General features: G+C 42.0%; 1 protein-coding gene across 1 annotated transcript; it reads left to right on the top strand.

Annotated features, from left to right (window-relative positions):
* Positions 1-2,610: 2,610 nt before the first annotated feature.
* On the top strand, positions 2,611-13,340 carry PSMA4 (proteasome 20S subunit alpha 4). The gene is made up of 9 exons (XM_074966072.1): positions 2,611-2,738; positions 3,519-3,538; positions 3,997-4,039; positions 6,377-6,539; positions 8,422-8,499; positions 10,393-10,481; positions 11,434-11,564; positions 11,812-11,935; positions 13,080-13,340. The coding sequence occupies exons 2-9, from the start codon at positions 3,536-3,538 to the stop codon at positions 13,232-13,234; spliced, it is 786 nt and encodes a 261-aa protein (XP_074822173.1). The 5' UTR covers positions 2,611-2,738; positions 3,519-3,535; the 3' UTR covers positions 13,235-13,340.
* The last annotated feature ends 1,061 nt before the right edge of the window (positions 13,341-14,401 follow it).

Below are 14,401 nucleotides of genomic sequence, written 5' to 3'. Positions count from 1 at the left end.
AATTAAGTGGTATCAAGGTGCCAGTCCTTCACACTAATACCGTGGTTGCTGGCATAACCTTGCTGGACATAACAGCCACACTGGGTCAGACAAAAGGTCCATCTAGCCCAGCATCCTGTCTTCCGACAGTGGCCAATACCAGGTGCCTCAGAGGGAATGAACAGAATAGGTAATCATCAAGTGATCCATCCCGTCACCCATTCCCAGCTTTTTGCAACAGAGGCTAGGGCAGGGGTGGACAAACTATGGCCCGTGGGCCGGATCTGGCCCATCAGGGCTTTGGATCCAGCCCGTGGGATTGCCACCCCTGTGGTGCTGTGGGCCCCGCACCGCTCCCGGAAGCGGCCAGCACCACGTCCCTGAGGTTCCTGTGGGAGTGGGTGGGGCAGAGGGCTCCTCATGCTGCCCTCAGCTGCCAGCACCGCCCCCTGTAGCTCCCATTGGCTGGAAACAGGGAACCGCGGCTAATGGGAGCTTTGGGGGAGGTACCCGCAGGTGAGGGCAGCGCATAGAGCCCTCTGCCCCCACGCCCTACCCCAGGGATGTGGTGCCGGCCACTTCCGGGAGTAGTGTGGGTCCAGGGCAGACAGGGAACCTGTCTTAGCCCCGCTGTGTGCCGCTGCCACCCCAGAGCTGCTCAAGGTAAGTGGTGCCAAGGGAAACCCTGGCGCATGTCTATTTAGAGTGTGCCAGATTGCAGCCCCTTTTTCGGCTCCTCACAAATATTCTATTGCGCTTCTGGCTTCATTTTTCCTCCCACCTCTTTATCTATACACTCCCCATCCATGGCCCCACAATATCGCGGGATCTCCTAGTTAACCTCCTCCTAGCTTTGGCAAAAACAGCCATTTATAAAACCAGAGAGAGGAGGTTGGCCCATGAAATGTCCTGCGATTGTAGGGCCTTTTTCCGATCCTCAGTACATTCACGTATCCGGGCGGAGTTCCTCTGGATGGCGTCCACTGACTCCCTTGACACCTTTGAAGAGCGGTGGGCGCTGTCCGGGGTTCTCTGCTCGGTGACCCCATCCGGTTCCCTCCGTCTAACCCTTTGATTGAGGGGAAGAGCGAGAAACACCAGCCCCAGCCGTTGCCGCTGTGGATACCATCGTCACTGTCATCTAGGAGGGGCCCTATAATATGTGGGTGTCTACCCCCCCCACCCCCAAACCGCCCACCCCACAGCCGTGCCCATCTTGCCGGGCACTCTCGGGGGGGGATAATCGGTGACACTGGACGCGGCACTAGGTAACTCGAGGGGGTGGAAGACCACGAGTGTCGAGGAAGCCCCCCCCGCTCTGGGCCCAGGCTAGCCTGAACACTTCTCCCTCCTGAAAGCTGCTGTGTTATACCTTCTGTTTGCGTTGTTTTGTTGCATACTATTTATTTCTTTGGTAATTTCTTGTAACTGTCACAATAAAATTCTTTTCTGTTTCAAAAAAAAAAAAAAAGGTAAGTGGTGCCAGGCTGAAGCCCATACCCCAAACCCCTCCTGCACTCCGCACCCCAACCCCCTGCCCTGAGCCCCCTTGTATACTCCACACCCCTCCTCAGCCCCAACCCCTTGCCCTCAACACCATGATTTTATAGATCTCTATCATGTCCCCCCCTTACTCATCACTTTTCCAAGCTGAAAAGTCCCAGTCTTATTAATCTCTCCTCATATGGCAGCCTTTCCATAGCCCTAATCATTTTCTGAACCTTTTCCAATTCCAATATACCTTGAGATGGGACGATCGCATCTGCATGCAGTATTCAAGATGTGGGCGTACCAGGGATTTATATAGAGGCAATAGGATATTTTCTGTCCTTTTAGCTTACCCTTTCTTAATGATTCTCAACACTCTGTTCGCTTTTTTGACTGACACTGCACAGTGAGCAGATGTTTTCAGAGAACTATCCACCATGACTCCAGGATCTTTCTTGAGTGGTAACAGATAATTTAGACTCCACCTTTTTATATGTATAGTTGGGATTATGTTTTCCAATGTGCATTACTGTGCATTTATCAACATGGAAATTCATCTGCCATTTTGTTGCCAAGTCACCCACTTTTGAGAGATGCTGTTGTAGCTCTTCGCTCTCTGCCTGGGGCTTAACTATCTTGAGTAGCTTTGTATTATCTGCAAACTTTGCCACCGCACTGCTTACCCCTTGTTCCAGATCACTGATGAATATACTGAACAGGACTGCGCCCAGGTCAGGTCCCGGGGGGACACCACTAATTCTCTCTCTCTCTCTCCAATCTGGTTACTGAAGAAGAGCTGAGGAGCCTGCAGCGCCATGGCGCCAGGCCGAGGTGGCCGAGCAGATTCAAGGCCTCCCCAGAGCTGGCGCGTTGTCAGGGACAAGTCGGTTTAGCGAGGCAGTTCCGGAGCTACTGAAATGAGGGACACATTGAAGAGGCTGGAGCCCAGCCGCTGCCGGTGAGACAGCGCGCTCCCTGCTCCAGCTCGGAGGCGCCTGGCCCGGGGAGCTGCGAGTAGAGCGAGAGGCCTGGGCTGGGAGCGGAGCGGTCTCCCACCGGACCCTGCCTCCCTAGGCAGCAAGCCGCCCGCTCCGCCTCTCCTCGCCCCCGGCAGCGCCTCGCTGAGCCGGGATTCGGGAGCGCCCCGGCCAGCGGGCCAGGCCATGTTAGCGCGCGTGCGCGGGGGCCATTTTGGCGAGCGGTGCGGCGTTGAGTCAGTGGCCGGTGGCAGGACAGTCTCTTCCCGGCGGACGAGACCCCGTAGTGCGGCGGTGAGTGCGAGGCGGCCGCCCGAGGGGCAGGGCTGGCCCGGCCCGGCCGGGCCTGCGGAGAGTAGCAGCCCCCGGTGTGAAGTGGGTGGCGGTGAGGCCTTCCCGTGCTGCGGGGGGAGGGGGATGACTCTGCAGTGCAGCCGCCTGCGAACTGGGCTCCAGCCGGCCTCCCTAGGCTGGGGGAACCCCATAGCCTCTCTCACGGGACTGTGGTTGTCCCCAGCCCGTCTCGATAGGTCGGGGCGTAAGGGGGCTGGGCAGGGCCTGCTTCTCTTCCCCCCGCCCTCTCAGTGGGCCGGGGTGTAAGGGGGAGGGGGTTGGGGGGTGTTGGGGACTTAGCTCCCAAGTTCCTCTTATGTGGGGGATGAGGTCTTCTCTGTCCCAAGATTTCTCTCTCTGGGAATAGGGACTTTGCAAGGAGAATGAGGGGGAGAAACCTGTCCCAGCCTCAACACTTGCCCAGTAGGTAGAGGCACTGATCTGCTCCATTACAACGACTTCTGCTTTGATATAATTTATTAAAAGGGACCTTTTTAATCGGGTTTACTTACCACCTGTCAAGGTGATTCCCACGACCCCTTTTAATGATCTCATCAGTGAGATTCATGTATATTAAAAACTTAATTACAACATTTAAAAAAAACCTTCTATTATTGAGGGCTAATTACTGTAATTAGTACTTTTGTACATCATTTTTCAATGTCTAAGTGATATGTGTAGTTATGTTCTATGAACCTATTCTTTGTATTGAGTGGGGTTTTTTTTGTTTTGTTTTTACAGTGTAACATACAAGCAAGATGGTGAGTTACTATGCATGAAATATATCCCTTTTGGTGCCTGAGTTCAGCAGTATCATTAAGCTCTCTGCAGCTAAATGACTTTAAATAACAGAGGCCCCAGTCTTGAAAATACTTATACACGTGTTTAACTTTACCCACCTTAAATTGGAATGTTTTACATAAATTAAGCATGTGCAGAAGTGTTTACAGCATTAGTTGTAAAGCTTTGTGAGGAATACAATGATTGGGATAGGGATAAGAGGAAAAAGCGTTGAAGTAAATTGAGCACTCATCCCTTGACTAGTAACAAAAGGTAACTAATACAATAATGGTAACAAAACTACCAGTAATGTTATACGTCTCACAGATATTAAACTGAAATCACTGTTACTGCTGAACATGATTGCCAATATTACTGAATAAAGTTTGTTCTGTTTAAAGGGAAAAAAATAATGAGTTCTGTTATGTTTTTGTTACAGTCTCGAAGATATGATTCCAGAACTACTATATTTTCTCCAGAAGGTATTGTTCTGTAAATGGGAACCACATGTCCAATCAGCTTCTCTCCTTATGCCTCCCCAAGAATTTTAAATAGCAACTGAAATATGTAGAAGTCTTGAGTGTTGACAATTTGCCTGAGTTCATCTGTGACACAGAAATCAGATCGTCACATTAAGAGGAACATCCAAAACTATAAGGGATTTCATGACCATAGTGGAGATATGCTTTTAATTTTAATGCAAATTGAGATAATTTTAAGAATAAAGTATAAAAGTTCCTCTATCTAATTGAGATCTGCTTCTTTACATTTCTTTTTGAAGGCTCTCCAGCTTAATTTATATATGGTTCTTGCCTATTCCATTGGCAGTGAATTACATGTTTGTGCCCAGAGGGGCTGACTGCCACCACCCTTTTGGTAGTAAGTTTGAGTACGTTTTTTCAGTCCAGCTTTGGGAAAAATTCAGTGAGATTTTGCAGTAAACTTTGTCAGCCGGAGAGTTGCTTGTGCAAGCCTGGATACACCCCCAGTTTCCAGAAAGACAACTGCATTCATCCTTATAGCTACGGAAACAATGCACAAAAGTATGAATTGCAAAACCATAAGAATTTTCATGTAGAAACAGACCCAAAGGTTTATCTACTCAGTATACTGTTTCCTTTTGTCAACAGTGTTTAATGCTGAATGCATCAGAGGAAGGTGTTAACCTTCCAAAATTCAAACCGTTGTTCAGTACTATTTTTATATATATATATATATATATATATATATATATATATATATATATATATATATAAAAAAAATTTGGTTACCTTTTATTCAATACTCAAAGTACACTGACCTGCGCCCCCCCTCCCCCCAAAATTACCTGTTCAAGAATCCAGCCTGAAATACTCTGATTGAACAACGCTGCACAGACATTTAACAAAATGCTTTATTTAAACTGGAAAATTTGTGTTTAAAAAAAGATTGTACATCCTAGGCAATGGAATAATACAAGGAAAACATCTGTTGGCTATTGGCTAAGCCCTGACACATGAGTATTAATAGCCCATACAATAGTATCCTACCTAGTGTAACATTTGATGCTACTTATTCATGGACGTGTCTAAAACTCCTTTTTGAATCTTGAAGAATCCATGTTTTTTGTCTCCGTTTCTGCTTCAGTTAGTTTTATAGATCAGGGTTTCTCAACCCTTTTTTTTTTTTTCTGAGGCCCCCCACAACATACTATTAAAAACTCCAGGGCCCAGTGCGGAGAGGAGGGGGCTCTGGGCAGGGGGGCTCAAGCCAGCTCCGCACAGTAGGGTCAGGAGAGGGAGCACCACCTCCACGCTCTGACTCAGGTCAGCAGGCCACCCACCTGCCTGTGTGGATTGTGGGGAGGGAGGCGCAACCAAAAATTATAACTCAATGGTGGGGGCTCAGCTCCAAACGTTTGAAAACCACTCATGGTGCAGGGAGGTAGTAGATAGGGGCTGTGTGCGGGCAGAGGAGTAGCTCAGGGTGCAGGGAGGGGGGTAGCTAGGGGCTGTGTGCCAGGAGGCCTTTCTTGCGGTCTCTGTTCCCCGAGGCCTCTGCCGGCCATGGAGCCAGGTCCCCCAGCCCAAGCAGCTCTGACCGGCTGTGTGAGCAAAGGGGGCTGGGAGCTGAGAAGCAGCTTCAACCCCCTGCACCAGTAGCAGCAGGAGATGAGGGAGCACTGCAGCTGCCTGCTCCATGGCACCAGCCAGAGCAGCAGCTGTCCTGCACTGCCTGGCTCTGGCTTCCCACCTCCTACCTGGCCAGGGGGCAGCAGGAGAGGGGTGTAGCTGCCCCAGGAGTGCCCTGCTCTTGCACTGTAGTTTATGGGGGGCAACACCCCTGTGTCCCTCCAACTCTGCCCATGGGCTCAGGGCTTCTGCCCCTCTGGAATGCTGCTCCAGGCTTCAGCCCTGTGGGGGGTGCTGAGGATCGGAACTTCAACCCAGCAGCTCCTGGCTTCAGCCCTGCAGGAGGTGCTGGGGCTCGGGCTCTGGATTTTATCCATGGGGCCCTGCAGACCCCGGAAAGTGTTTGTCGACCCCCAGTTGAGAACCGCTGTTGTAGATAACTTGCATTTAAAATTCTCTGTAAGGGCAATGCTTGTTTCTATCTGAACCTGCCACTGTGTGTGTTCATTGGATTTCCTACTTGATTCTGACCAATTAACTTGCCATCAGTGACAGACCTAGAACCTGATCCTGTGATGATGTGATTACAGTGAGAGTTGGTTGAGTTATGCTTTCTTAGTATGTTGTATGAGGTGCTCAACACCTTGTAGGATTGCCCCTCTTCAGAGTTAAATGGTTGAATTTACCAATTGAAACCTCTTTTCCTAGGTCGTTTGTATCAAGTTGAATATGCTATGGAAGCAATTGGACATGCAGGCACTTGCCTGGGAATTTTAGCAAATGATGGTGTATTGTTAGCAGCAGAACGGCGCAACATCCACAAGCTTCTTGATGAAGTCTTTTTTTCAGAGAAAATATACAAGCTTAATGAGTAAGTTGAGATGTTGGTGAAAGATGTTTACTGCTGTTATAATTGCTAATAGGGTATTTAATTACCTCTGTCATTCAAACAACATAATTGAAACTGATTTTCTTTGTTACTTGAGGAGTTTTGAGTTCTTGAGTGAAATTATTTTATCAGTGTTAACTTTAATAGCTTTCAAAAATTATGGTTAAAGCAAAACCTTTTTCTTTTTTAGACAGAGTAACCCATATGTTAAAGCTAATATGGGAATGTTTTTCGTAATGGGAGCTCGTATTTCCCAATACAAGGTGCTATCACTGCATTAGCATTTATGTGATAATGCCCAGGCTTACCAAGTACTATGAAAAAGCAAAAAGTCTTGCAGAAAAATCCCCTAATCTTTTAATCAAGAGCAGTGCTCTCTGATTCCCTCATTTCTCCTAATTTTCAGATTCGCTCTTGAACAAATTTATCCGTTGCTTCTATTGCTGATAGGTTTTCATATTTCAGTGATGTGCACTCTGTTACATACATTACCTTCCACTTCCATTGTTTTTCTTCATTTGCTCTCTGTTCTATTTTAAAACTGAACAATTCTGCGCATTATTTCTGCAATAGCATTGGTCCCTGTCTCGTTCAAATGTAATCTTTAATTTGTATAGGCTGTAAGTCACATTTCAAATCGTGCATTTGTTCTATCTTTTGTATTTTCTGTGGATATGAATAAAGCATGCATTAATATTCTATGACATAACTCTAATAGAGATGATCCATATCTCCATTTCTCATTCTCTTGTTTTCTAATTATTCAGATTTTTTTTACCAGTGTTATCAACAAGAATCATACTGTGGATTGTTTTCCGCTCTGCCCAATAAAGGTCTGGATACTCATGTTCACTGGAGTTTTGCTCGGTGCATGTGAGGCATAAGTGACTTTGTCCTCTTTCTCCCTCCCTTTCTTTCCCAACCCCGGGGGGCAGCCAGGGGCTTATTTAGCAGGGGGAAAGAACTGGGTTATTCAGGAATCCTATTACCTACAATCAAAGGAGTGATTACTTGTGTCTGCTCCTACTTTTTTTCTCTAAATCCACTACCTGGATTATTTTTCTACTTTTGTATTTGATCCTGTCTGCTTGAGCAGTGGATATTTTATAGCCATCTCAAATTCAGCAGGAGAAACACTAAATTTAAGCTACTTGGCACAGTTAAGGATATGCAATATTTTTTGTTAAAAATAAATAAAGCTAAGAAAATTCTCATCTGTTCTCATCTGAATCAGCTGTTTCTTTCAAATTGTTTTTCCAGTAACAATTAACCAGATTGTCAGTTGTGCACACGCTGAATATCCTCTAGAACAGCGGTGTCCAATATGTTCGCCACTAGCCACATGTGGCTAATGCATGTGGCTTTTTTATAATGTGGCTAATAAGAAAAATTCAAAACCACAAGTGTGGCTAGCATCGAATTTCTGTTGGACACCGCTGCTGTAGAATCTCCATTAATAAAAATTTAAAGTTTTGTTTTAGTTGGTCATTGCACAGTATGTTTGACCCGAATAAAAGGTTATGTCAGAATGTTAAAGGTGGCCTGCAAAATGGTAATGTATATATGTTTCCTCTAGTCACATCCAGAGTGTATTGTCAGTTTCTGGAATTTAATAATCCGTGGACTAATCCTCATGTTTGTAGAATCATATGTAAATGTATAACTTAATGAACCATTTCAAGATTGCTGTTTTGTTGTATCTGACATAATGCAATGGCAAGAGCTTATGGCCTTTTTTGTTTTACAGTGTGTGGGTTTGATCGTAGATATGAAACTGTGTTCTTCCTCTGAAATGTTGCATAATGATACAACTATTGCTCGGGAATGAATAACAACCCAATGAACTTGTGTATTTATATTTCAGGGATATGGCTTGCAGTGTTGCAGGGATAACTTCAGATGCTAATGTTCTAACAAATGAACTGAGACTTATTGCACAAAGGTATGGTTACAGATATTCTTGTAGCTTTACTTAAGAGCTGTAACGTGTGACAATAAGGATTTAAGACTAACCCTGACTTCAAATTCAATCCTCTAACAAGGAAAGTGCTTCTCTTTTTTGTTCTCTGTATATGTATTAAAGTTTAATCAAACAAAAGGAATAAATGTTCTACATTTTAGCTCCTGCCCATATTAAGTTTTGCTTTTACTTTCATGTATGGTTTTGCTTATGTGAACTAAAAGGAGTAGCTCTAAAGAGCTTTAACATTTACCAGAACCTTACCAATGGTTTAATGAATACTTGATACCAGTCAACAAATTGAACTCTGGATCTGCTTATTTTATAATTCTTGTTTACTATTCTGGTCCAATTGTATAAATGTTATAAAATGTAATGCCTTGCATGTGAGCCTCCTTTTTGTGGCCTATATATATGGAGCGTATACCCAACTTTAACACTATTCAGATAATTAAATATACTAGCAGAAGATAAATTTGTTCAGTTTTAGATGATTTGACAAACCAGGCCAAGAAAATGGAAAATAACAATCTGTCAAACTGCATTTTACATTATCTTGTTATGTATTCCAGACAGCTCCAGTTTATAACTGAATCTCTAGTCATTTAGAGCAATAAAGGAAATAGTATCATTTCCCCCGTTTGTTTACATTGGATAAAATAGATAACCAAAATGCTTGGATTACATCCACTAAGGATTTAGCCTGTTCCAGTGAAATGCTAATCAATTTATTGCTAATGTGTTAGAGGTAGTTTGTGTACTTTGCTTCAGAAATGTCCTTTTTAAAAAATGAAACACCTTTAACTACTGGAAAGCTAGGTAAAGACCTAATAAACGTGTGCAGCTTCAAGGTTGTCTGATTCTTTAAATAAGGAAATAATATGTAATCACAGAAAGTGTTCTCAAATATAAATTTTATTTGCCATATCACCTCGTGGAGTACAAAGCCATTCATACATTTTAAAGTACGTTTGCATACTATCACCCAGAACTGTGAAAGGGTACACTTTCATTATACCCAGGGATCTGGTCCATTTCTTTAATACTTTTTTCTTAATTTATTATTATTATTATATCTGTAGTCTTATAGTAAATTTACGGACATTGTGATGGTAATGTCACAAGTAATAAATTTTTTTTGTTGAAAATTAAAGTTACAGGCATGTGTACTCTTTACTAAATTGCTAACCTCAGTCCTTTTTGGATAACTAATTACTTGTTGTTCCATTCTTTGTAAGATTCATGCTGCATTTATTTTTTAATTTTTACAATACACCTGTCTTGCCAACGTGTTTTCTCTCCTAATTTATCCTGCTCCAAAAAGATTGTTCCAGATTCATTGGTCTGTGCTCACGGGCCATCATCAGGTATTATACTGAGTCCACTCACTCTTGTGACAATTGTACAACCTAATCATTGTGGACAAATTCAAAGTGATTTGTTTTTTATTAAGTCTTGTGAAACAACTTTGACAAACATTTTCCGTTCATAAAGTTTGGTAATAAAGACACCAGTGCCAGGGATTTTGTTCAATGACTTGTTTTGTATTACCTTCTGCTCATTCTAATCCTTCCATTAGCTAATTTTACTTTTCATTCCCCTCTTGCAAAAAAGTAGTTTCCATGGAGGTTGCTATCACAGCTACATTGCAAATTGGCTGATAAGAATTACTAAATAATAGAGCGGCGTAGTACTTTATGCTGTGGTACCAACTGTGTGTGTTTTGGGATTTCCATTCTCATTCTGATAAAACTGTGAATCAAAATAATATCTTAAGCATTGCTGTGCTGAGCTCTGTACCTGAATCATGGAGCTGACAAACAAAAGGAGTATTTTGAAAAAAATATTATTTTTGATATTTCTTTTGAATATTAGGTATCTATTGCAGTATCAAGAACCAATTCCTTGTGAGCAGTTGGTAACAGCACTGTGTGATATCAAGCAAGCTTATACACAGTTTGGAGGTAATAAATGAAACACATTTGAACTTTTAAATTTCTAAAGAATGATTTTATGAAGTTATTTACAATACTTGGTCACTGACCTGTAAAATTGCTAAGTGCAAATGACCCCTGAAAAATTGCCGAGGGAATTAACTTTTGTTTCCAAATGATGACACTGCAATGATGATAAATTTATAGATACTAAATTGTCTGATATAGACACAGCCATTAATCACTGTTGAAAAGTTGGTGGCTGAGATGTAGGGCTTTTTGAGCACAGGAACGCTCTGAATCCCAACAGGAGGAAATTAGTTTTGTGTATTTTATTTATTTATTAAATCTAGGACTCATATATTGTACCAGTGTAACTATGGACCAGCAGCTGTGGCTAGGGGCATCAGTCTTCCAACACTTTTTTTTAATTATTAGTGTAGATGAGACAACAGGGTTCTGTGACTGTTAGACAACAATGTTATGGCCTAGGGAGTGTTTCCAAATACACAGAATGGTGATGTTTCCACAAACACAAGCAATAACAGTGTTAAAACACAGAAGACCCTAGCTGGCTGATAACCTCCATTATATTTGTAGTGTGACTTGACCATTAATGTACTTTTGGTTTCTGGAGCTCTTATGCTATAAATTTAAGGATGGACATTGAAGATTTGTTTTAAGATACTAAGGTGATAAATTCCAGTTTGTTTACATGGAAATAAATTGGTGGTAGGGTAAGAGATTGAAATAAGACACTAGCAGCATTCTTTTCTTAGTCACATCTTAGAAGGAAACAATAAAAGGATTTATAGTAGAGCTTATCTAAAATACCAGAAGTACAGAGCAGTCTATTAAATCCTAGCTCCGAGGAAAGGATTTAACATTTTCCTTGACTCTCTTTTTTTTTTTTTTTTAAAGCAGCATTCAGGACCAATCTTGTTACTAAATTTAGATGACTAATACCCTTGTATTTTAACAGGAAAACGTCCTTTTGGTGTTTCATTGCTGTACGTTGGCTGGGATAAGCATTATGGATTTCAGCTGTATCAGAGTGATCCTAGTGGAAACTATGGAGGATGGAAAGCTACATGCATTGGGAATAATAGTGCTGTAAGATATTTTTTCTTAATAAAACAAAATAAATGAACTTGTCCATGGATAAATAGTTTACAGTTGGACTGTACTAACCACAATTCCATATTCATTACTACTACAAGCAGAAATAGTTGTAAAACATTTCCTACAGTAATGTTAATGCCAGCAGTATTAATGATCTCTGACATCTGACACAACAGAACTTTAAATTGCCTATATGCATTGCTTTGCATTAAATAAATCTCCATTCTTTGTCTTACAGGCAGCTGTGTCAATGTTAAAACAAGACTATAAAGAAGGAGCAATGACCTTGAAATCTGCACTTGCTTTAGCCATTAAAGTGCTAAACAAAACCATGGACGTTAGCAAACTTTCTGCAGAGAAAGGTAAGCAATATTGCTCTCCCATATTTAAAGGTGAACTTCTTTTAACTCCTTGCTGCTGAAAAACCCAAATACTTCCTGTAAAAAGATTACAATAAACTGGATGTTTTTCAAACAATTGCTTTTTAGTCAAAAATAAGTCTGTGATAATGGAGTTTTAGAGAACAAACTAGTGTATTATATTGCCACACAGGGTAGTTGTAGCTGTGTCAATCCCAGGATATTAGAGAGACAAAGTGGGAGAGGTAATATCTTTTATTGGACCAAATTCTTTAGGTGAGAGAGACATGCTTTTGAGCCACACAGAGCTCTCTCTTGCCTCTCTCACCAACAGAAATTGGTCCAATAAAAGATATTACCTCTCCCACATTCTCTCTCTATTGTATTGTCGAAACTGAGTGGCAGTATAATAGAGACGGTGGACAATGGCCAGTTTTGCAGATGCAGGAATTACTTACTCTCAACCTTGAGCCTGTGAACAAGCACGTGCTTAACTTTGTTTATATGAGCAGAGCCATCCCTAGGGTACGGTGAATCGGGGTGACCGCTGCAGGCCCCGTGCTTTGAGGGGCCCTTTGCTTCATGGCAGGGGGGCAAGGAGGAGCCCTGCTATCAACCTTCTCCTCCTCCCAGTGCCTCTGGCCTGCCAGCGGGCCCTGCCGATCAGTGCTTCCTACTCCCTCCCAACAAGGTTGATCAGCTGTTTCCCAGTGTCTGGAGGTGCTGGGGGGAAGGGGAGAGGAGCGAGGGCACAGTGAGCTCGGGGAAGGGGGCAGAACTGGGTGGGAAGGGGCAGGGGGGGAGGAGGTGGGGTGAGGGTGGGGCCTTGGGGAAGGGGCAGGGGGAGCACCCCCCAGCAGATAGAAACTTTGTGCCTGTGTCCCGGGACCTGCACGCCCCTAGGGACAGCCCTGTATATGGGGGTAGTCCATTTATTTTTTTACTACTCACATGAGTAAGTAACACATGTACAAAAGTGTTGACAGAATCAAGGCCTTAGGCCGAGATTTTCAAAGGAGACTATTTTCAGTTTGGTGCCTAACTCCCTCGGGCTCCTTTGACAATCATAACCATAAAGAACCTTGGCTATTTAATATTACTGATTTTAGGTAAAAGTGACAATGCAAATATTTTCCGTCTGTTTCAGTTGAAATTGCAACATTGACAAGAGAGAATGGAAAGACAACAATTAGAGTACTAAAGCAGAAAGAGGTGGAACAGTTGATAAAAAAACATGAGGAGGAAGAAGCAAAATCTGAGCGTGAAAAGAAAGAAAAAGAACAAAAAGAAAAAGATAAATAGAACTTGAAATCAGGCATTTTATAGATTATATAGGACCTGCTTCAATGAAAGATTTGGATTTCCACTTCATGAAAGCCTGCAAATCTGATAGAGTGGAAAAGCCAGAAATACTATTTATTGAGCCAGGCCCCTCAGTCATTATAAAATTTAATACTTGATTTACCACTTCTTGCATAGAATTACTATTACTTTAATTCTGGAATTCATTTATTTCTTACATCTTTTTGTTTTGTATTAAAGAATAAAATGTGAAAAGAATGATAATGGGTATTTTATTTCATCAGTAACATCTAAATACACTGATTCTTGAGGGAAGTTAAATATTTTAAACCAGTGTAGAGCCTAGATGTGGCTACTTGATAAATAACAGAGTTATGACACTACTATGAAAAATAAAGCCTTTCAGAAATTTAGAACACGTTTATAGAACATTTCCTATTTAAAATTCTAATACTGAATGAAAGTATACTTGTCACACAAGATTATCTATAATTTTTTGGCATATTAAATTCTATAATATTGATTAAGGCTGCTCCACTAATATTCCTGTAAGCAGCAAGAGTACTTCTAATCAGTAGTAAATACTGTTAGTTTAACATAATCTTCCAGAAAAGTATACGCTTTCAAATAAACTAATTGCCCAAGTTTAAATGACTAAGATATCAAAATAAGCTATTTTCTCACAAGAAAGGAACATGGCCCTCCCTAAGGAAGGTATTTGTAAGAAAAAGTAAACTATCTTTAAATCAACCACTTCCACAGAACTTAGGCTGTTTGACTGTATTTTGTATTCAAGGGCATTAAACACTTCTGTCTTGTTTTCGTGCCCTAGCATGATGCTATTGGATTTTCTGACATTGCAGTGAAGTATTAAACCGCTCCCAACAGCTGTGTCCATTTGCTTTAAAATGTTATGAAAATACTTTTAAAAAATCTGAATAAGCTTAAATCAATGTGCAGTGCCCCTCTTTAATACTCCTCACTAAGTACTGACAAACCAGACAAATTATTGGGAGAGGTAGAAAACCAAAACCAAAAAAACTAGCCCAAACTTAAAGTTCTACACACTAAGTATGAAATAAAAATCCATATGGAACAAATATTATACAATGAAGTCCTACAACTTAGAACAACTAACTTTTCCTTCAGTGCTAAAGGGATTTCATC

The sequence above is a fragment of the Natator depressus genome, chromosome 10 (assembly GCF_965152275.1).
Source record: "Natator depressus isolate rNatDep1 chromosome 10, rNatDep2.hap1, whole genome shotgun sequence".
In the NCBI taxonomy this organism is placed as follows: Eukaryota; Metazoa; Chordata; order Testudines; family Cheloniidae; genus Natator; species Natator depressus.
The sequence above is the reverse complement of the archived record's forward strand: the minus strand, read 5'-3'. Positions and strand labels throughout refer to the sequence as shown.